At 45.4% G+C, this 24,087-nt stretch overlaps 1 protein-coding gene and 1 long non-coding RNA gene across 5 annotated transcripts in view; one reads left to right on the plus strand and one right to left on the minus strand.

Annotated features, from left to right (window-relative positions):
• Positions 1 to 3,432: 3,432 nt before the first annotated feature.
• The window catches only part of TESMIN (testis expressed metallothionein like protein), a 36,878-nt gene continuing 16,223 nt past the window's right edge, over positions 3,433 to 24,087 (minus strand). The window contains 4 exon segments of the mRNA XM_032490054.1: positions 3,433 to 4,457; positions 6,055 to 6,230; positions 8,003 to 8,140; positions 10,436 to 10,538. Coding sequence (XP_032345945.1) covers positions 4,265 to 4,457; positions 6,055 to 6,230; positions 8,003 to 8,140; positions 10,436 to 10,538 — 610 coding nt within the window. The 3' untranslated portion in view covers positions 3,433 to 4,264.
• On the plus strand, positions 7,409 to 23,303 carry LOC116666532. 4 transcript variants are annotated; one of them, XR_004323455.1, is made up of 5 exons: positions 7,416 to 7,581; positions 8,580 to 8,653; positions 9,068 to 9,207; positions 10,500 to 13,013; positions 22,436 to 23,303. It is a non-coding gene; the product is annotated as an uncharacterized LOC116666532 (long non-coding RNA). The 4 variants fall into 4 exon arrangements; XR_004323454.1 differs by lacking the exon at positions 22,436 to 23,303 and adding an exon at positions 14,052 to 14,223; XR_004323456.1 differs by lacking the exon at positions 22,436 to 23,303 and having other exon boundaries at positions 7,409 to 7,525; positions 10,500 to 14,223.

The raw sequence follows: 24,087 nt of genomic DNA on the forward strand, positions 1-24,087 counted from the left end.
ATACGCAGCCAAGCAAGGGAATCACCCCCGGAGACCCCCCTCCAGGAAGTAGACACTGAGGGTAATTATTCAGGCCCTGCTGGCTGGCCCCCGCCCTGCCCTCCCCACCCGCCCACTCCGGGACACTCGCAGAGGCTTTCCCCACGACTCCGTCTGCCCTTCCCTCCCCTGCACGTGCCCCCACACACTCTGGTGGCCTGGTCCCAACTGCGGGTGTGGGAACGCCATCCGCAGGGTCACCAGGCCCCTGCCCAGAGTGCCTAACTCAGGACGACTGGGTGGGCAGAACCCGCACTCCTAACAAGCGCCTCAGTGATGCCGCCGCTGCTGCTCAGGGCCTACACCTCACTGACACGCTCCAAGCCCGCAGCCTGCCGCCTGTCCCACCTGGTCTCCCTCTTGCCTTGGCCCCTTCCATCCGGTGCTCTCGGACATAGACCTGTCCCCACCCCAGCCTGTCCTACTAGCCACCACTGATTGCAGCTCCTGGTCCAGCCTCACTCACCTAAAACCTTTGCACACACCCCTACTGATGCCTGGTAAACTGCTACACATCCCACAGGATCCCGTTCTGCGGTGGCCTCCTTGAGGGTGCCCTTCCTGCTCACTCAGCAGGGCTGTGTGCGGGCCCCACTTGTGTGGTGCTACCCCCATTGGAGTGCTCGCCACTCTAGTTCTGTTTGCTGCTGTTTCGCCTCGCTACACTGGAAGTCTTTCCAGAAACAAACTGTGCTTGATGAAACAGAGATCAGACCGGGCCAGGCTCTGAGTTCCCCGCAGCTGAGAGAATGAGAAGACAAGTCACAGACTAGGAGAAAGTATTTGCAAAAGACATGCCTGATTAAGGGCTACTAATCAAATATACAAAGAATTCTTAAAACCCAACAGTAAGGAAATGAACAACCCAGCAAAATAAACGGGCAAAGTATACTTCAGCGATACCTCACTGAAGAAAACACCAAGATGGCAAGTAAGCACATGAAAAGACACTTCACAGCGCGCCATTAGGGAATTGCAAATTAAATGACAAGCTATGGCCACACGCCTATCAATATGGCCAAAATCCAAAACACTGACACCACCCCGTGCTCACTTCTGCCCACCTGCACCCAGTGAGCTTGCTAAAGAGAGCTCCCCACGCAGGGTGAGCAGGGCCCTCCCCATCCTTATCCTTTCCTCAATCTGCTCTTCTCTTAGATTCTCTAACCTCTCCCAACATTTTTATCTTGGCTGAAACTTCTACCTTCAGTTCCTTAAAACAGGTATTTTAACTTACTTCATATAATGATTTGTCTATTGTGGTTTTAAGCTGCACCCCCATGGAAACTAGACCAAACCCCGCAGAATTCCAGGTGTTGATGAGAGTTTCGTAAAAGGAATAAAGGGTCTCAGAGCCAAGATGAGGGTTACAAGTAGGTTTCTGCTGATATTTTGCAGTAGAAGTTTCCCTCCTGAGGGCGGCTCGCTCGCTGCCACACTTTTGGTATTACGTACAGCCTGCGGTTAACTGACAGGCAAGACGCTGTTCAGCATGTGTGACGTAAGAAGTGTGTATCTGGGCTCTGCCCCGGCACAGAGCTCCTAACACCCCTGTAATTTCCTGAGTGATGGAGATGGTGGGAGTGGCTTACACAGAGCACCCAAATCCTCTGCAGTTCCCTGGGTGCTAGGAGTGTCTTTTGTTCTAATGAGGTGACTCTTGGTGGGCCCCTGGACGGCTTCAGAATGGGGGTTGATCTCCAGAAAGACCAAACCATGATTAGAAGCTTGGAACTTTCAGTTCCATCCCCCATTCTCCAAGGAAGGGAGAGGGGCTGGAGACTGAGTTAACGATTGATCATGCCTATGTGATGAAGCCTCCATAAAAATCCCTAAACTGCGGGCTTTGGAGAGCTGCCAGGTTGGTGAACACATCCAGGTGCCAGGAAGGTGGTGCCCTCCAGTTCCAGGGGACAAAAACTCCTTGCTCAGGACCCTTCTAGACCTCGCCTATGTACCTCTTCTTCTGGCTGCTCATTTCTATCCTTTATAATAAACCACTAACGGTAAGTAAAGTGTTTTCCTGAGTTCTGTGAGCTGTTATAGCAAATTATCCAACCCAAGGAAGGGGTCATGGGAACTTCAGATTTGTAGCCAAGCCAGACAGAAGTGCGGGTAATCTGGGAGCCACTACTTGAGATTGGTGTCTGCAGTGGGAGCTGTCTTGTGGGACTGAGTCCTTGAAACTGTGGAATCTGACACTAACGGTGTCAGAATTGAGTTAAATTATAGGACACCCAGATGATGTCTAGAGAGCTGGAAAACTGGTTGGTATAGGGGGAAAAAAGCCCCGCTCACGTGGTATCAGAAGTGTGAGAGCAGAAACAGTTTTCTTTTAGCGTGTGTCATTTTTTTTTTTTAAATGACTTTTTCTCAGATTCTTGAAAGACAAGCTTTAAGTTAAGCTGCATTTCTGGGAAAATAAAGACAAAAACAAAAAACAAAACCCACCAGATAATCTAACCTTAATCACAAAGGTGACCCACATCATTTAGTACGTACAGAAATTTGCACAGCCACACCCAGAAATAAGGACATACTATTTTTATTTTTATATGGTTTTAAAATAGCATTGGTTCTCTAACAAAAACAAAAAGCTGCGGTTTTCTGTCTTCTTGGTCATCCTCTGTAACTGCTAACTCTGGGTGTTGCAGTGGCTTTATACACAACCCTGCTTTGGCTTCTACTTCTCATATTGAATTTTCTGCAGGTTGTGCAGACTTAACAAATTCTCCCTTCTGAGAAGCCCTGCAGAGGTTATGCTTTCCCAGATGCCCTTTCCCTAGCCTTCAGGCTGTAGCTCTGTATCTGGCCACAGGCAGAATGCCCTCAGGTAGCACTGAAGGCCCCCCAGTGCACAGGAGCCCAGGTCCCAGGTGGGCCCCCTGCAGGGCTGGTGCAGTGCCCTAAGGGTGGCCGCTGCCCTTCCTTGCTGCCAGTCCTGCCTCCGGGCTCTGCAGGGGCGACACCTGCTGCAAGGCCCTTTCTAGGCAGCTCCCTGCCCCAGAGCAGTGCTGGAGCACAGTGTTCCCACCCCGCCATCCGACAGCACTTGTCTACCTCCGGCTTTCTGCCGCAGAATCCAGACCCCAAGGGGTGACAAAGGGGTTGAAATGGAGAAGAGTTAATTTCTTTCTCCTGGTTTGGCTCCCCATCAGAACTAGGCTATTCCAAACACAGCTCTACAAACTGCCAGCTAGCCCCTCACTCCTTGCTCACTGACGTGCCAGGGCCAGGCCCTGAGCCCCACTCCTCTCCGCGGGGGGCTGCGAGCCCCCTAAGTGCTCTGGGGCAGCCGTGCTGCTAACGAGCACGGAAGCAGAACTGACACGTTAACAGTTATTAAGTTAATTACGACAATGGAAGACATTTGAAATTTTTATTCCTCTTTGCTTTTACAATAGAACCAAAAGAAAGTTGACTTAATAACTTATCTAACCTGCTGGTTTCTGCAAACTAGTTATTTTAACTGTTTTACAAACAATAATAGTATTATAACAATAATTATGGAGAAGTTAATTGGATAATAGAGCTTTTCCACAATTCAAATGGAAACACATAAGAAACTAGATAATTTTTAATCTCACAACCCAAAACGGTACTGACCAAGGCACGCCTGTGTGCTGTGTGGGCCACCGCCCGCGCCTCACGGAGGCCCTAGAGGTGACTGGTAATTCCTGTGACTCTGGGGAGGCGTTGACACGCAGACACTCTTCAGGGCGTTCAGCAGTTCTCTACAGACTTTAAGTTGTATCTTAGCAGTCTATCTGGGGACTTTATTTCTAAATAATTTAGGGGAAAAATCATCATGGCTTTTTATGCAGAGAAGCCCCCGGAGGAAAACTCCCGGAGAGGATAAAGTCGGGAGGAACGGACTTTTATTTCTGCCCAGGGCCTGCTTCCACCCTCCATGACTCAACGTTGGTGCAGACACCCCCCTGCCCAGGACCACAGGAACCCACTCTCTCTCCTGGGGTCCAGACAACAACGGTTATGGCATGCACTTCCTCAGAAGAGGGGAGGGTTTCCATCGCCAAATCCCTCAGAGACTGTGAGCACACACCCGCCCCCCCGTTCCCCGAAAGCAGAGGGAGAGCTTAATCTTAACGATGAAGCTGTTGCCGCAGACCCAGCCTCGTGTTCCTTAAAACAACCTTCTAAACTCTAGATTTCCTTCAGAATATTGAGACAAAATCCACATCACTCACATTTCACACATTGCACTCTACTCAATTTTCAGCCCTTTGGATTTGAACTCAATAAGGAGAATCTGTGACAAGCATCTCCCGAATTCCTCTAAGATCATCTGCTCCGCCAAGCACTCGGAGCGGCGCTCCTTCTCCGCCTCTTCGCCTTGAGCCAGCAGGCAGGCGCACGTGGCCTCCACCACCTCCCAGGAGATGCATGAGGAAGACGGCCTGTCAGAAGAGAGCGGGTACAGGCCACGTTCAGTCACGCCATTGTTTTAAGATACCTTGTGTATTCAAGGGGACATGCTTGTCAAGGCATTTTACAGACTGTCACAGGTAAAATCTAACATCGGCTTCCCGATACTGGAAACTCTATTGCCCATGTGAAGTAAAGGATCGCCTTTAGAAGAACACTACCGAGCACAGGTGCGTCTGTCAGCCTCTAGACACCCTCTTGTGGCAGATTCTAAATTTTCTCAAAATTAGACCCACTAACAGGCCCTGAGACCTGGGCTGCGGTGCCCAGCCGTGGGCTGCGCGGGGTAGAAGCAGCCGGGATCTTAGATGAGACGCATCCCTGCAGACAAGCCCGCGGCCTTGGTCTAGGCTCCCTGCACAACGTCTGCCTCAGGAGAAGGGGGCAGGACAGCGCCCCAAGGGCCGGCCCTCCTCCCAGGACCTCCGAGCTGCAGAAGCCCTCGCCTCCGAGGACTCGCCTCCTTGGGGCACATGAGCATGGCCTCGCCTCTGAATGCCTCTGGGAGACCTGAGTGAGGCTCTGAGAGACAGCAGATCTGTGCCATACAGGACACTGGCCATCTTCCCCCCGGGCTCAAGGGGCAACTGGGGCTTAGCTGGATAGTCACCCAGACTGAAACAACGCAGGAAAACTATAAAGTATCAAGAAGAGTTATATTATGAAAACAGAGATAGGCGCTGGGATTGGTTAAAGTCTCTCACGGAGGCAATACGCAGTGCCTTTGGTGGAAGATGAAAAATGAAATGTCTGAACACTTGAGCTGGACTCCAAGGTATGGAGCGTCCATCACAGTCCTTCGGACACACACCATCCTGATGTCGGACAGTGACATTTCCACATAGAATTTCACAGAAGATGCAGCCATGTTTCAGTACGTTTTTCCTGATAAAGACCTCTGCGGATCACAGTGATGAGTATTTCCGATGTTTCTCTAACCAAATGAACATGAACTTGGATTTTCAAAATGATATCAATTAACTCATGACATCTGGTACTTTATCATGACATGACCCATCACACTGAACTCAATATTTTTTTAATGGGTGAATCTAGTCCAATAGACAGTAAAATTATTGCTCAACCCTTGAGAACCTGCTAGGAATATAATACAACCTCCAAATAATTAAATGGGAAGATACCCAACTAAAGTGGAATCCGCGATCCCTTCAGTAAGGAACACAGCTTACGAAAGCTGAGAAATTCTCCCTGCTGTCACTTCCTATGGCACAGACTGGTTCAAGCACACGCTGTCGAGAGAGCATGCCTTTGCGTCCTGATGTCCTGCAGGGCCCTTCTACTCTTGTGAAAAGCCGGGGGTGACCCAGACGGTGAGGACCAAAGGGTCACGCTGAGAGGACAAATAAGACCAGTTTTAGCAGCAGGGCCCCCCGAGGTAACGCAGTGTGTGATCAAGGGAAGGTCCAGACAGGGAGACTGGTGCCCGCTCCCCATCCCGTCCCCACCGCCGCTGCAAGCACGCTTTCTTCCCAGTGCGTAAACTGTTTTAACTCTCCTCTCAGATTAACCTTGAATTCCCCTTTAGGAGGGTTAGTTCAGAGTACCTACCTATCTCTTCTGAATTTTGGTAGTCCTGAAAATTTAGTTGGTGATAAATGATGGCTGCCTTCAAAACCTCCAACTTCCATATAATTTGGCATATTCATTAGCGTTTTTCGTTCTGGGCTTTCTTCATAATTTTTGCAACCAATGCATTTACAAATAGAAGAACACATAATTTTGGCCTGGTAATAGAAAATGCTTCAATAAAATTAGGTTGCCCTGCAATTCATCAAAACCTGACACATTCTATTTGGACCTTAAATACCTGTTTATATTTGTGTGTATGTGTATGTGCATGAATGTAATCTGCAATTTTCACACACACAAAAAAGAAAAAAGGCAGATGAGAAGAGGAGTGAATGATGGTGATGTGAGGAGGGAGGTGCCTTCCCGCACGTGTCACTGTGAGGGGGAGGGTGATGGGGAGAGGACTTCCAAGGTGGGCGGGTGTGGGTGCGGGCCCGGGTCTCCACCCTCCTCCTCCTCCGGCAGCCAAGGGTGCCGTGCTGGCGCTGCTGTTACAGAGAATGTGTGGGTGGGTAGAATCTGAAACCCACCTGAGGGTAGGCCTGTGTTGGGTGTTCTAGGGGAGGCCCTTTCTGCTTCCTTGTGGGTGGACTTTGTTGTCACGTGGCCGTGTGACACCTGGGGCGGGGGTTCCCAGCTGTGCCCGGCAAGCCCGGGGCCAGCCCCTTGCTCGGGCCGGGCCGTGGGGCAGTCGGAAGGCTGACCCTGCCATCCACAGTGGTTTTCAGCTTCTTCTTAATTTTAGCCCCTGGGAATTTCCCTCTGTCCTTTTGAGCTCAGATGGGCATCTGAAAGGGTGTGTTTTATTCTTCACCTCTGAGTGTTTTGAGCAGGAGGTTTTTTGGGATTTCTAGTCTGCTCGAATATCAGAGACCTCAGGACATCTGCCTTTGCATGGGCCACTGCCTGGCAGAGGAAATGGGCTGACTCAGTCTCATGGCAGCCCCAAGGATGCTGTGAAGAGCAGACAGAGATGCTGTGAGGACATGTGAAAATAGTTCCCCTGGGGTAATGCCACTCCTTTTCTGGACCTGTGTCTCTGCAATGTTTGTGGCTATGTTTTCAGAGCCCCAGCTGGGGGACGCTAGGTCTGCTGGATCTCCAGAATCATGAAGACTTTTCTTAAGCCTTTGATGACAACCTCTTAAAAATGAAATTTATAGAAACCCCACCCCCGTTGCCCCAAGAGACCCCAAACAAACCAAAGGAGAGCTTTTTAAGGAAGAGTTTCTCAGCTGCTTCACTGATAGGGCTGGGCCTGAGGGTTCACCCCCTTCCTCTTTCTCCCTTTCCTTCAACACAGAAAAAAGACACAGAAGAGGGAGGAGAGAGGGGTGAAACTAAAGGAGAAACAGCACATCCCTCTACTGTCGCCAAACCTTTGAGAAGAAGGAAGAGCCTAGTCCTAGAATTGACACCTCAGTTTGTTGGCATCTCTCTCGTAGCAGAGGTAACTGTCCAGGCTGGTCTCTGTCCGCTCAGGCGCTGGCCGCTCAGAGAACCCAGGTGAGTGCTCGCTGGAGGACAAGGCTCCCCAGGGACCTACTGGCCCACCCAGAGCGTCTTTGCTCTGCTCAGGGAGGAAGAGGCCCACCGCCAGGAGCCACTGGACTGCTGGCCGTGAGTGTGGCTCCCGCATGAAGTCAGCAGAGTGGGCAAGGCCACGGCAATGGGCGCCCTCGGCCAGACACTCAGGGTGGGCTCGGGGACTGCAACACGCACCCAAAGGGGCCCTGGGCTAAGGCACCTGATTCCTAAAGTGTAATTTATATTTGAGAAATTAAGGTAGACTAATGAGTAACCTTTAAGAATCCCTGGAAGGGAGAAAATTAAATTATATTTCTCTCTTTAAGTTAAAGCTTTTTAAACCACAAAGTTACTTATTCGCCTGGCTTTTAAAAATAACACTCGGAAGGAGGTGACTGACCTCGTAGCACTCACAGTAGTTCTTAAGGCAGCCTGACCTCCTGCAGTTGCAGCCTTTGCTGTGCCGAGGCTTGGCGTCTCCCAACTTTCCTTTCCCAATTTTTGGTTGGAAAGCTTCCGGATTTCTGTCAAGACATGCCTAAGGCAGAAAGTACAAGACTCCATCACGACATACTTCATCGTTTAACAATAATGTGCCGTGAAAGGGCTCTGTTTTCCTGTCACGTCATCTGGTAGTTACTTCAGGAGGAGCCAAGGCAAGCAGTGGGCCCGTCTGCTCATGTCATTAAGAAAGCGTGTCCGCTTCCTGTTCCATCGCCACTCATTTGCACACTTAAAGGCAGAAAAGTAATGGACAGTAAAGACGCAAAGAACATCACTGTGTCTGTGTGGACTTCCTTCCTTCCCGCATTTCTCTTACGTTTTTTCCTGAGACACCTGGGATCTGGAGGCCAAGGCTCCTGGGGACCTAGTGCCCCACCCAGAGTGCTTTGACAGCTCACACTTATTAAACATTTACTGTGTGTCGGGCATCCTTCTGTGTGATTTATACACATTCTCTCGCTTCATCCTCACAGCGACCTCGTGAGGTAAACATGACGCCTGCTCCTGCTGCCTGACGGGTGAAGAAGCAGAGGCGGGGAGAGGTCAGGTAACGGAGGGCAAGTGGTGGGAGCGGGTCCAGGCCCTGTGCTCACGTCCAGCCCCGGGTCTCAACCACACAGCACGTGCGGCTTCGTGTCTTGGTGTTCATTAAACTTTTCTGTCTACTGCCTACCCATCTAGACATACACTTACGTATCTATTTCTCATAACAAAGTGGTTCAGGGCTCTACGAAGCTGTCTGAGCATCAGCGCCAGCCCCTGTCCCCCCCCCCCCAACAAGTGAACAGCGGGACCTCTGCCCCCCAGCACCAGAGCCCCTAGAAATCCCCAGCGGCCCAGAGGGACCACTGGGGCGGCACGGCTTCGTATTTTCACTTTTGACAGAAGAACGAGGGGCGGTGAATGCACGAGTCTGTGGGTGGAGTGTGATGAATTTGAGCAGGCATGTGCCCTCACCCAGGTCAAGTCAGAAGACAGTCCAGCCCCCAGAGGCTCCCTCATGACTCCTCCCGTCAACTCAGCTGCAGTGGGAGCCTCTATTCTGACTTGGATCGCTCTAATTTTGCCTGTTCTGGAACTTCATCTGAATAGAGCCACGTGGTGAGTACTCTTGTGCTTGGCGTCTTTCAGCAGCACAACGTCTGGGAGCCTTGCCCACACTGTAGCACATGTATGTGGCTCTTTCTTTTGCACCGATGTGTACTATCCCACTATATGATAAATCTCACCAGATTCATCCATTCTCTCATGGATGAACATGCGGCTTGTTTCCAGTTTGGGGCTATTACAAATGAAGCATTTTTGTACAAATCTCTAGTGGGCGTGTGCTCATTTCTATTGGCTATATTTTTAAGAATGAGACTGCTGGGTCATGGCACATACAAAAGTTTAGCTTTAGTAACTACTGCCAAACAATTTTCCAAAGTGGTTGTACCAACTTACATTCCCACCAGCAATGCACAAGAATTCTGACACTTTTAAAACTTTTTACACTTTCAGTTGCAGACAACACCGTTAACCCCTAAAAATGCTACTACACTGAAGTTTAAATGCATCATAGTTTTCTTCTGCCCTATGGATATGCCTGTATCAAAATTGGTATTTTCAACTGATTTATCTATAATTCAAGAGGGGAATTCAATGATTTCAGAAAAAAACAAACAGACCAACCATGGCAGAGTATGAGTCTCAAGTCCGCAGGTGGTGGCCCTCCGCGTCCCTTTGTAGAGAGAGGGCATCCAGACGTGTCCCTGCAGGCTGGTGGTGCTCCCCTCCCTGGTGCTCTTCCGTGCCTTCGGGAAGGGTTGAAAGCTCCCAGCTACTGCATGTCCCTCCAAGGTGCTGTCTGCCCCTAGATTCTCCCCTTCACCCGGAAGCCAAGGAGAATAAAAACCAGCCAAACGTAACGATGGCTGAGAGCTTTCACCTGGTTTTCTTCACTCACTGGACTGTCTATGCCTTTTCGGACTACACTCTTTGAACTCAGGCTTATCTGCTATATAACACAAGCCAAGCTTCTAACCCCCAAATCAGGACAAAGTGGATATCTGCATGCTGTTAAACCAGAGCTTTCTGGGCCCCTGCCGCCCCTTTGAAGACATCCCACGCTGGCAGGGAACAAGGTCTCTCTCCGGCTACCATGCTCATAAGAGCCCCCATTCGTGGCCAATACCCCCACCTGCAGGAATAGAGTCCTATGCAATGAATACTTTTCAACACTTTGGGTTTTCCCAATATTGAAGTTAGAAATCTGTGGAGACAGTTTTGTGACTAACCCTAGCACTTTTAAATGCTTTTAAAATACGTGTCTTTCATGGAAATTTCTTACCTTAATGGCCTTAAACCGTTCCATTTCATGACGTAAATTGTTGCAACAATTATTACAATTGCAGTTGTTGCAAAAGTCTCCACCAGCAAAGCAATCACAGTACCTGCGAAGAAAACAACACGATGCGTCAAAGGCACTGGCTGCAGAGTGAGCAGATGACACAGGCGCGCACAGCACTCCGGGAAGGAGGGAGAGAGCCGGCCAGCACGCGCAGTCAGCACAGCTGTGTCTTATGACTCTCCTTTTCATGTGAAAACAGACCGACTGGGATGGTGTTCTCCAGTGACTAACACAGAAGAGAGAGACTAGTTAAAGTCATTGGTTTCCTAATATAGGAGTTTGCAGAGCAAAACAATTTCCTGGAACATGTCCACGGATGTCAGTTGCCTCCTGCTCTGATGCCCACTGCCGCCCTCCTGGGAGCACTGTAAGCTGGTGAGTGGAGACTTCAGGTAATAAAGAGCTGCTTCCCACCAACCATCCCCATCCTCCCAACATGAGCTCACCCCGGCCAGACCTGGCCTTGGAGAGAAAACGAGAGGCACCTAGAGGTGGAGCCTGGCCCAGGCTGTCTCCCTTTCGCTCCAGGTCAGTGTGTGGAGGGAGGAGAAACAAACGGCGGAAGAAACACGTGTGGAACGACTGCCGGGACTGTTATAACGCGGGCTGTCCGTGAGCTCAGAGTCTACCCGACTGCTTGGTGAGGAGACCCCCCCCCCCCCCGAGGCCCTGCCCTCTGCCCCGGGGACCCTGGCTGTGTCCTGCGGCCCGCGGGCAGCGCTGGGCTCCTTCTCTGCTGGGCTTTCCTTGAAGAGCTCGCCGTGTCTCTGACGGCGAACTGCTTCACAGGCTCTGGGAGGTGCCTGCCCTCAGGCTGTACAGCAGAGTTCCTTACAGGCTCTGGTTTACGTTTTTTCCTGTACGGGCAGGGACAAGACACTTCCCTCGCTCATGTAAAATCCAGTGTCCAGGAAAGGACTCCTGATGCCCTACCTGTAACCTGCACCCCAGAGGGGCTTTGGGAAGCTTGTCAGCCACTCCATGGCTCAGCTTGTGACCAGAGGGCCTTCTGGTTCTCAGGAACTCTGTTCTCCTCTCAGGGCACGATTCATTGAAAAAAGCTTCAAATGCAGGTTTAATATCAGCTCTGCTACCAGCTCCCTACATCATCTGATACAGGTTATCTATCAAGCAGTGCCTAGAGCCATGAAATGGAACTCATGGCACCCCGTCTACCAGTCTCAAAGGGCTGCTGAGGGAAGCCCTGAAGACTGGACATCCAGCATGCTTCCACAGAGTAGGTGTGATTCCTGCAGGGTGCTGCCTGTGGCAGCTGGCAATGCAGTAGACCAGACGACTGCAGAAACCTTCCTGTTACAGAATTTCTAAATATAATTCTTTTAACGTTTATTATTTTAATATTTTAAAATAATGTTTTAAAATGCAAGTCAAGCCAAGAGGAGAGTGGAGGAGAGGTTGTCAGATGGGAAAAGAAGAGATTGTGAACCCAGGGGCTGAGTTCTGTAACTACTAAGTACTGTCCTGGGCCATCTGCTGGTCCCTACTGACCCAGAGCTTGGGTTCAAAGGGCCACTCATGCAGGAGATAGGGGACAAAGTCTGAGCTACAGAAGGTGGGATTTGGATCAAAAACACTCATATAAAGTGTGGATCCTTGAAAGGCAGCCTCCCCACAAGTCTAACTTCACAGGAGGAGGGTGTGGAGACATGTCACTTTCTGAGCCACACAGAGGAAAGACCTCACGCAAGAGGTGGAAACCAGAACAGACGCACAGGAAAGTAAAACCAACAGGAGAGAGGAAGATGCAGAGGGCCGCCAGAGTGCCCGCCGTTTACGCACCAGAGGGTCCAGGAAGATAGGATTTTAAGAACGAAAGGGAGAAAGTAAGTCAAGAACATTTCCCAGAACTAAAGGGCATGGGTTTCCAAAGTGAGAGGGCCTGCCAAGCGGCCAGAACAAGACGTCTCATTACCGAATCTCAGAGCATGGGGAGCAAGGAGAAGGTCCCACAAGGTTCCCGAAAGGATAAAATAGGCTTCGTACAAAGGTCAAGGAAAAGAATCGTGCCAAAATTTCAATAGCAACACTGGAAACTAGAAGAAAATGCAGCAAAGCCCCCAGAATTGTAAAGGAAAATTTGACTAGCTGAAGTTGAATGGAAGCTGGAAATCTCACTATCCAATCCAAAATGATCATCTCAGTGTGAGGACTATGACATGTTCAGACATGTAAGGTCTGAAAAATTAGGTCCCATGTACTTTTGCTGAGGAAGCTACCAGAGAATGTGCTACACCAAAATGATGCAGTGACTCAAATGAGGAAGATAAAGGGATCCAGGAGCCAGGGGACCAAACATGAGGAGGAAGCAAAGAAAACCCTGGGCCTGATGGGAGAGGCGGGTCCACGAGAAGAACTGTGCAGCAGGCCTGGAAACCAACCACTCCGAGTGGGACAGGTGACGGCTGTGGGAAAGGCTTCCTCCAGGCCAGTCTCAGCGAATACCTAGTGTGTGGAGCACCTTGAGAAAACAGTTACCCAAGCAGAGGAGAATTAATGGGTAAGTAAGTGCTGTGTACATAAAAAACTAAGTATTAACTAAGTGTTAACTCGAGGGAAAAGGTAAAGAAGTGCAGGAAGAAAATCAATCAAGGCCCAGTAGTGAGGAGTATTTTCACGGTCATAAAAATAAATACTTGCCACCGCTCTACCCAAGTGCATCCAATGCCCGAGTATGGGAAACATGCGTGTCAGGAGGCGGATTACAAGTAGGTGGGAAGAATAAACAGAGCTTTTCTCACATCTTTCATGATGTGAAAACAAGTGGTCACGCCAGAACTTAAAAGCCAGCAAGCAGCAATACAGGCATGTTGTTTAGATTTATGGAGGCAAATGTTAAAAGATTTGGTTAAGGGCTGAAAATTCCTGGAGATCAGAAAATAAGGAACAATTGTCAGGGAACTCCTTTTTTTTGTCATAAATCTTGTATAATTATTTGGCTCTTTAAACTATGTGCATGTGACCTGGATAAGAATAATAACTAAATTAAAAGTCAGAAAGATAAAACTGAAACTGAAAGATACAGAAATTGGATCCAGATTCAGCATAAAAACACAAAAAAGTTAAAAATATGGAAGAGAGGCTAAGAGAAATGGTCAGTAGCCAGGGGGCTCATGTGTATCTGATTAGCATGGCAGAAGGACAGAAAAGAGGAAATGGAAGAGAGGCATCTTTGAAGTGAGGATATCTGTGAGTTTTCCAGAGCTGTTGAAAGTTGTAGATCTTCAGATTTCACAAACCCAATGAACCCCTAAAAGGCAGGTAAAAAGAAAAACCAAAGATAAAAAGAAAATTGCAAAAACACCAGAGAGAAAAGACAGATTACCTAGACTGACCACTGACTTCTGTTAGAAATAATGGAAAACAGTGGAATAGCATCTTCAAAGCACTGAGAAAAAAACTGACAGTCTGGAATTTTATACCTCGTCAAACTGTTTTGTCACTGACGTGGGGCTTGGCATGTTTCTTTTCTTGCTTTACACATTTTGCTGGGTGATTTTATTTATTAACTCTTCCCCCTCTTTGTTTTAAACTCTAGGTTGGAGATTTGTAAATCTGTACCACCAACCCCTCATTTTCTTCTTCCCCAAACATCAGGGAAGGGCTGGCCACGTTTGAAGCTTATCCTCCTCATCTCCCACTCATTCTTTTTTTTTTTTTTAATCAACCAAAGTCCATAGTTTACATTAAGGTTCACTCTTGATGTTGTACATTCTATGGGTTTTGACAAATGCATAATGACATGAGCCACCACTATAGTATCACACAGAATAATTTCATTCCCTAAAAATCCCTTGTGCTCCATTTATTCATTCCTCCCCTCTTCCCTCTCCCCAAACCCCTGGAAACCACAATCTTTTTATTGTTTCTGTAGCTTTGAATGTCATTTGGTTGGAATCATACATTTTGTAGCCTTTTCAGACTGGCTTCTTTCATTTAGTAATATGTCTTTTAAGTTTCTTCCATGTCTTTCATGGCTTGATAGCTCATTTCTTTTTTTTTTCACTGTGTATATATTTTAAAATTTACATATATGTACCGTTCCTTGTTTCTAAGAACATTTAGAGCTTTAGATTTTTAAATTTACATAGTTATCAAAGGAATAAAGCCAATCACAAAATAAAAAGTAATCCAAAAAGATACACACACCCTGCTATTAACAGTAACATTATTTATAATTGCCATGATATGGTGGCATCCTAAGTGCACATCAATAATTGAACACAGTAGACGCAGCATATATGTGTGGGTGTGTGTATATACATATATAGAGAATGGACTACAACTCGCCCATAAGAAGGAAGGATATTTTGCCATTTGCAGCCCTTCATTCATTTTTTTTTCATTTCAAAACCCACAATTTTATAACTAACACAAACATTTCCATTACATCAAAAACAACAAAATACCTAGAAATAAACTTAACCAAGGAGGTTACCTATACTCTGAAAACAAAAATGACACTAAAAAAGGGAAAGATTTCTTGTGCTCCTGAACTGGAAGAATCAACATTGTCAAAATGGCCAACTACCCAAAGCAACCCACAGACCCAACCCGACCCCTGTCAAAGTACTCGTGACATTCCTCACAGAGCTAGAGAAAGCAATTCCAGAATTTATAAGGAACCACAAAAGAGCCTGAACAGCCAAAACAAGCTTTTGTAGGTCTCTGTTTTGTTTTTCTCCTTCTTCTTTTTGTTCTCTTTTCTTACGGTTTGATGACTAGAGAAGGTCCTTTAATAATTTGTTGTAAAGCTGGTTTGGTGATGCTGAAATCTTTTAGCTTTTGTTTATCTGTGAAGCTTTTGATTTTTCCAAGTCTGAACGAGAGCCTTGCTGGATAGAGTATTCTTGGCTGTAAGTTTCCCCCTTGCACCACTTTAAATATATTGTGTCACTCCCTTCTGGCCTGTAGAGCATCTGCTGAAAAATCAGCTGATAACCTTATGGGAGTTCCCTTGTATGTTTTGTTGCTTTTCTCTTGCAAATTTTAATATTTTCACCTTATCCTTAATTGTTGTCAATTTGATGACTGTGTGCCTCAGCATGTTCCTCTTTGGGTTGATCCTGTGTGGAACTCTCTGCACTTCCAGGACTTGGGTGGCTACTTCCTTCCCTAAGTTAGGGACATTTATGGTGATTATCTCTACAAAAATTTTCTCAGGTCCTTTCTCTCTCTCTTCTCTTTCTGGGACCCCTATAATGCGAATATTAGTGCTCTTCATGTTGTCCCAGAGCTCTCTTAAACTATCCTCATTTCTTTTCATTCTTTTTCTTTTTCTGTTCTGCAGTAGTGATTTCCACTAATCTGTCTTCTAGCTCACTGATTCGATCTGCCTCATATAGTCTGTTCTCGGTTCCTTCTAGTGTGTTATTCATTTCAGTGATTTTGTTCTTCAACTCTGTTTGAGTATTCTTTATTCCAACCCTTTGCTAAAAAACTTCGCTCTGTGCCTCTATACTCCTCTCGAGTTCTCTGAACATCTTCACCTTGATTACTTTAAACTCTTTCTCAGATAAATTGCCTACCTCCTCATCACTTATTTCTTCTTCTAGGATTTTACCTTGTGCCTTGGCCTGGGAGATATTCCTTTGCTGCCTCATATTGTCTATCTTTCTATGTGTTTGTGGACTCCTTCCACAGTCTTTGGGATTATTGTTTTCTTATTTCTAGTATCTGCCCCTGGTGGATGGAACTAGACTAGAGGCTTATGCAGGTTTCCTGGCAGGAGGAGCCAGTGCCTGCCCACTGCTGGGTGCAGCTCGGTCTTGGACCTCTGGTAGGTAGGGCTGTGTCTAGAGGCCTTTGCAGCTGAGGAAGCCTGCTGATGGGTGGGACTGCGTCCCACCCTCCATGTTGTTTGGCCTAAGGCTTCCCTATAGGCTGTTGGGTGGGGCTGGGTCTTGGTGCTAATGATCTAATCAAGATGTCAGCCTCCAGGAAAGCTCATGTAGATGAACACTCCCAGAATATCTGCCACCAGCTTTTATGTCCCCTGGGTGAGTTGCAGCCATCCCCCACGTCCCTAGGAGACCCTAGGCAGGCCTGGCCCAGGTTCTTATGAAACCACTGCATCTGCCCCTTGGCCCTGGCGCACACAGGTTTCCATGAACGCTTCCCTCTCCCACTCATTCTGTAACCCATGGTGCTCAGATGTTCTCTACCCGCTAACTCTCCAAGGTGGTCAACAACCTTCTTACTGGAAAATGTCAGGACCTCTTCACTGCACCGCACCTCTCAGCCACGTGTGACACCGTGGTGCTCTAGAACCACACTCCTCACTTCCTGTCAGACATTTCTACCTCTGCCTCACTGCACCTGTGCCTCAGCTCCTGACCTCTTCTTCATCCCTCACCTGCTGGCGCTGTGGTCCCTCTCTGCATTCGCAGTGTCATCCTCTCCTCGGTAACATTTCTGAGTCATTTCTGACCATTACCTTTCTCTCTTTTCTCACACCCAAGGGGTTACCAAGTCTACCGATTCTGGCTCAGAAATCTAATTTTATTCTTAATATAAGTAAATCACATTTGTTAGTTTTTAAAAGTATAAAAAAGTATGGATTAAAGAAGCCTATTAAAAAAATGGATCATTAGATTCGCTTTTTAAGAAGCTAGCTATATTTAGAAAACAGGAGACACACCTAAAACAAAACTACCACACAGAAAGTATGAACATAAAGGGATGTTATGAACACAACCTGCTGATACTAACCAAAGAAAATATGGTATAGTAGCATTAATAGCAAACTCCCCGCCAAAATAATTTAACTCAAAAAGCAACAGGATACAGAGTTATATTTACCAGCTGAAGGAAGAATTCACCAAAAAGATGTAACAATCATGAATTTGTATACTTTTCACTATGGACTTAAAATATATAAACCAAGACGGAATCATAAGGAGAAAACAAGCAAATTCACAAGTTATAGCGAGAGGTCTTAATGCACTTTTATCAAAAACAGATAAATCACACAAAGTTTAATAACATTCAGCATATTTAAAAAACAAAGTGAACAAACTCAAGCTAATGAATAGTAATGCATCCAACAAAGAGAATATACATTTTAAAGTTAATATAGAATATTTTAAAAATTGATCAAACATTAAGATATATGAAAGTGTTCATTAATTTCAAAGCATTGATATCATATAGACCATATTATCTGACCACATTATAATTAAACATAAAAATTAAAAAAGAATATTGCTTTAAAAAATATATATATATACATACATACATACACGTATATGCATACATACACATCTGGACACTATGAAATGTACACCTAAATAAGTCATGACGTGAAGAAAACATTACAATGAAAACTACAAAATATTTCAAGTGAATGGCAATGAAAGTACCACATGTCAACTCTTAGTGGATGCAGTAAAGCAGTATCTAGGGACAATTTATAGCTTCAAATGCATTTGCTAAAAAATCAAAAAAAGATTGGAAATAAATAAACATTTAACACAAAAAGCTAGTAAAACAAGAGAGTAAAATAATAATAGTGTGAGGGAGAAAATAGTAAAGAGTAATAATAAACTTCTGAAATAGGAAACAGAAATACAAGTGAGAAAATCAATAAAACCAGAAGTCGGTGCCCTGAAAAGACCGACAAAATAGATGAACGTCGCATGAGACTGACCGAGAAGGAGAAAGGCACAAATAAACAACAGCAGAAATTAAAATTAGAACATTTAAAAGGCTATAACTACAGATACAGAGATAATTTTTAAAATAATATAAGAATATATGAACAGGGTATATGAATAGATTTGAAAATTAAAAGAAATCAACAGTTCTCAAGAAAACATAAAATATCAAAATGGACCAAAGAAGAAACACAAACTAAGAGAAAGCAGTAACTACTAAACAAAGTGAATGACTAATTCCGTGACTCCAAAGCCCCAAGACACCAGCCCAGAGAGTTTTACAAGCAAAGTTTAACCAAACTTCAAAGAACTAATAAATCCTACTTTACCCAAACTTTTTCAGAGGCTAGAGAAAAAGAATAGGGTCCAGTGGGGATGGAGAAGACTGCTAATGCATTTCATTAGGAAATACAGCACTGACGCCGAAAAAAAAACAAAGAAAATGTGAGAAAGGAAAATTACAGATCTATCTCACTCATGAAGAAGATACCAAAATCCTAACAAAATATAAGAAAACTAAATCTTGCAGTGCATACAAAAGACAAAATCAGTACCTCATGATCAAATTGGGTTCAATCCCTGGCATACAAAGGTGGATGACCATGAAAAAATGTTGTAATAGATCATATTGTAAAATTAAAAGAGAAAAATAATTCAATCATTTCAATGCATATAGGAAAAAAGGCTCTGATAAAATCCACCATTCATTTATAACAAGAACAAAAAAAGGAAACCCCTTAGGAAGCCAGACACTTCCTTAGCCTCCCCCCCTTACTCTATACTGACAGCAACTCTAGTTGAGCATGTGGTCGTCTCCACCCAATTTCTACTCCATTTCCCAGCTCCCTGCATGGCTTGGTCTGACCACATGACAGGTTCTGGCCAAGGGAATGTGAGTGGAAGTAATTGTGGCCATTTCTAGTTATGCCTTAAAAGGCAAAGAGGGTATCTTTGCCCTGCTCTTTTCTCTTCCCCAGTGGCTGGAATGTGAATGTGCATGCGGAGGCTGGGCCAGCCTTCTTAGCCACAGAGTGGAGTCACTCTGAGGATGGCAGAGCAACTGATAAAGGAGGCTGAGACACTAATACTGATTAGCTGCCATGAGAGCCCTGAAATGGCTGTAGTTTAGTCTCTGTTACAGCGTCTTCCTCCTACAGAGACCTCAAAACCTTAGAGCAAATATCTCATTTAGCGCAGGGCAAGTGTTTCTATTAAAATCACGAGCAAGGCAATGCCCAGCATCCGCACCTCCCTTCATCACTGCGGTAGAGGTCCCAGCTAAGACTATCAGGCAAGGAAAAGGAAAAGATGGGGGAGGTATCGTGGTCTTTACTTGCAGATGAGGTGATTGTGTAAATACAAAGGTGAAGGAAATTCACAGATGAATCATTACAACTAAGAAGTGGGATCCATGCATGGGCAGGATCAAAAAACCCAGAACCAGACCTACACATGTACTTCTATCCTCAACAGCTGACAGTGAACACATTGCAGATTGTGGGGGAATTTATTAGGGTTTTGCAGTAAATAGTGCTAGACAATTAATTGTATATACAGGAAAAATAATTAGCTCCCTATCTAATACCATTCACAAAAACCAATTTCAGGTGCATCAGGGCCTCAATGACAAAAAGCAGACTTTCAAAACTTTTAGAAGACACTCTATTTAACCTTGGGATATGGGCAGATTTCTTGAACAAGGCACAAAAAGGCACAAATAATAAAGACCAGTGAAAATTTAGACTACATTAAATTTCAAAATTCTGTTAATCAAAAGTCACTGATCACTTTAAGTCACGCGTATTGAGTGTCCAGTGAACACCGGACCTCGTGCTAGACGCTGGCGATAGTTGTAAGAAAGACACAGTCCTCCTCGTCGTAAGGCTTATGGTCATGCACACGTGCTCTTTTCCCAGGGCCAGAGTGAGGGCTAGACCGGGTTGAAAACAGTATGTAAAGTCAGGATACACACCTTGGCCCCCAACCAAACTTCCACTCCCTTCTTACCACTTACGTGGGCTTCCCTTCTTTGCAAAGTTGCTTTCCTCTCCCAGTAGGCTCAGTCAGACTTCTCTCTCCAGTTGGTAACAGCAACAGTGGCAGCAACAAGAGAGCTGGAAAAGCGTCATCCTGGGCTCAGGCTCCCCTGCTTGGTGAGTCAGTCAAGATCATGGATGAGAGTGGATGGTGGTCTTTCAGGGTATGCCTCAGTCCTGTGGGTCCCTGCTTTGTCACCATCCCCACCCACAGTCTAGGTATTCTTGTACTAGGTGTTTGCATTGTCCCCCTTCTTCAGTCTACTCTCACAGCTGCCTAGGAAACCACAACTGCAGCCATCACTTGAGGTTTGGTGGCTCTCCCCTTGGCTGTGAAACACCAAATCGGCATCATCTATTGAAGATGCTGTCCTTGAGGTACAGACGGTTCCAGTGCTGGCAGGCTAGCAACATTCCAACACCTTGTGGGTAATTCTGCTCTGTCACTTAATGAGAAGGTCATGATACTGTTCAAGAAGATACCTGATGCCCTGTGGTACGTTCACTTCCCACAGGCACATTATATCCTAGAATTTTAGTCTTAGTGTTTGAAAAGACCTGAGACGATCTATTTTCCAAACTCATTCTTCATTCATTGGCATCCCGACAAATCCCCAGCTATATAACACTTTAAAACACTGGATTAAATATTTAAAACATTTTAGATGCATATTTGAGCTGGTAAAAAATTAAAGAAACCTCTCAAAGGCCAAAAAATAGAGAAGTAAAAACTAAGGCTGAAGCCTGCAGCTATCCCAACAACCAAGGGCCTTGGTTTTAACTGTTACTTGGAGAAAGAAGGGGGGACAACAGCTATAGTGATGGCAAACAGAACATTTACAACGTGCCAGCCATTGCTCTAAGTGTTTTATATATGTTAACATATGTGTTTGCATATTTAATGTATTTATATATATTAATGCTCAAGGCGTGGGATCAGCTCAAAGATCTACACATAAAGCTGGAACAGTGGAGGGTCTGCACCCAGTGCAAGAATGAACTAGGAAAAATGCCTGCAAAAGAAAGGGCAAGAAAAATGCATCTGGGCATTGGCTTGGAAGGAGGGGGGCTCAGCTGGGTTTGAGACCTGAATTCATACTAACTGTGTGGCCTAACAAAAAAAATCTTAGCCAAAACTTTCAGGTTGTCCAAACTGAAAGTGCCACCAAGCCCCAAGTAAAAGCAAACGCAGATGTTCTCTGAAGGAATGCACTCTCAAGGTAGCCTCAAAGAATTTCCACAGATAAAGTTCCAATGATTGTATTCACACACACACAAAATCACAAAGTACATGAGGTCACAAGCCATAAAGAGTAAAGATCAAGAAACAAACACCAGAATCAGTAAGCAGAAACTTTAATTCTAGAATTATAAACCACAGAATAGAAATAAAGTATTTTTTAAATTGTAAAACAAAAGAAGGGATCAAAAGTATAAGTAAGGAACAAGAGACTACCAAAAAATGGCCATGCAGATTTGACGACCTGCTCCACAGAATTCTGCCTAATTAATGAGTTAATCCAATTAACCAGAGACTAAAGTTCATTTGAAGAGCAATATCGGAGACTGCTTAATCTATGATTAAAATCTTGATTTAAATTTGATTAGGGTGAAAAAATTAGACCATATAACTGCTCCCCCAAAAAACCCACCCAATATCTCAGCAAAAATTGAATTGAAATGGAAGATGCTTAAAAACTGAGTCTAGATTTGTTTAAAGTCGATATAAGAAAGGTCTAATTAAAATTGCCCTGAAAAATCTCTGTGCTCATAACATAAAACCAAGTCCTTCCTTCAGAGTGCTCACGAAGAAGAGCCCTTTCTCCACCCCACTGCATAGGGGTCCTTCTCACTCTATGAAATTATTGTCCAAAGGTTTTAGAATTTATCATTTATGTCCCTGCCTGTATCATAAAAAGCCCTGTTACAAAAGTGGGTTTACAATGAATGCTTTAATAAACTAATCATGAAGGAAATCAATGTTTCAAATGCTTAAAGATTATTTCAACAGTGATGGAAAGTTGACATGAGCTACTTTTAAAATCTTAAAATTATTTTTTAATAAGCGGTAAGTTTTTAATAAAATAATCACAAAATATTTATCTACTTTTTAATTAAGTTCACATCAATACCATTTTAATTGTATAGATTCATTTTATCATTTAAAAATAATTTCCAACTTTTTATGGCTAATTGAATAACAACAAAAGTTTGAAGTATATTATTTCAAGTTTTCAGGGTACCCAGAAAAGAACCACAAGGGCACCTCTAGCTCTGTTTGGAGGAGGAAGGCGAAGGGGATGTGTGCAGAGAATGGACCCCTCATCTACCACAGCAAGAAGGCAACAGATCATCTTTACAGATGTGGAAGCAAACCTAGAAAATCTGAAAACAGAAGTCAGTAAAATGGTAGCTTCCAGGGGGAGTCCAGAGAATGGGAAGAGTGGAGCAGGGTACCATTACTTTCCATCAAAATCCAGATATAGTCACTGACTTTTATCCATGTGTATCTATCACTTTGATTTTTTAAAAATACAATAATGCGGAGGAAGGGTAGATCTCAGTGGTAGAGCACGTGCTTAGCACATACAAGATCCTGGGTTCAATCCCCAGTACCTCCACTAAAAAGAAAAAAAGAAGAAAAAAATACAATAATATGGTTTTGTCTTTATTAATGTACAATTAGTATTAATCCTTCATAACCTTTATCCAGTAGAGACTTCCAATAAAGTAGGACAAATGCACCCTAAGAAAATTACATTCTATTGCCTTGAGAACATGACTTAGCTGTGGGGAGTAGACAGCTGAAGAAAACTAAGAGCTATTACTTGTGATTATGCCACACTTGATAGAAGAGGAACTAATGGTGACTCCACTCCTATATCTGTTCAGTACGAGTGCCGGTGGCACACGTGGAGAGACAGCGTGGGGTTGCCACCAGCACAAGGTCACAGCTCCTTCACCAAGAAGCTCTGTGTGGGTGAATTTGCCCATTCCTTAGCCTTTCCAAAAACAGCATTTCCAGAGATAACTGGTTTCTTAGTGCTACTGATACCAACCAAACCAGGAAGCACGTGTTAATTTATGATGGAAATAACAACTCCTCCAGGGCCTGAAATATCCACATCCTCTATCGAGGGCCCCCTGCTCCTCAGTATGGAGCGACCGAGGAAGCTACATCATTGGTGATGAGCATGGATTTAGAAGTGCAGAGTCACAGAGTGTCATGTGAGGCACGCAGCACATGGCACTTATTGGAGAAGGCAGTGCCCGCATCCCCCGGAGGCAGTGCCCATGTCCTCCGGAGGCAATGCCCGCGTCCCCCGGAGACAGTGCCTCCTCTGTCTGGACAGCACTGGAGACACTCTGGACCTCCTTTTCCTTTGTTCAAATGCTGACCAAGCCCCCTTGTGATGATAAACTCTTTCTTTAGTGTATCAGTCCCCAATTAATCTGGAAAGCTGCTTCTAGGCAAGAAGCTATTTCTTTGGCTTCTCCATTGCGAGGTAGTCAACAAGTGAAACACTTCATGGAGACTCATCTTATTTCCAAGTCCTTAGGAGTTACCTCTTTGTCCCCAGTCATAGTCAACCCCTTCCTCTAGGCTTCGTGGGTTACGGACCAGCAGTTTAGCAGCCCCTGTCCACGGGAACCCACCCCTCTCCTGGCTCTGTCCACTCTAGACACTACCACCTCGTCCTCCACCGCGTCAGAAGTCTCCATCTGGGCAGGCCACTGGCTCGACAGTGTCACAGAGTCCGGCTTTCCCCTCTGTTCTCCTTCCTCTCACCCCGCTGCGCTTCCAGAAGTCCTGATCAGTTGTCTCCTGGCGTTTCCAGTGTTCAGAGAGGTACGTGACTTGCATTCACATACTAAACCAATG

The sequence above is a fragment of the Camelus ferus genome, chromosome 10 (assembly GCF_009834535.1).
Source record: "Camelus ferus isolate YT-003-E chromosome 10, BCGSAC_Cfer_1.0, whole genome shotgun sequence".
Taxonomy (NCBI): domain Eukaryota; kingdom Metazoa; phylum Chordata; class Mammalia; order Artiodactyla; family Camelidae; genus Camelus; species Camelus ferus.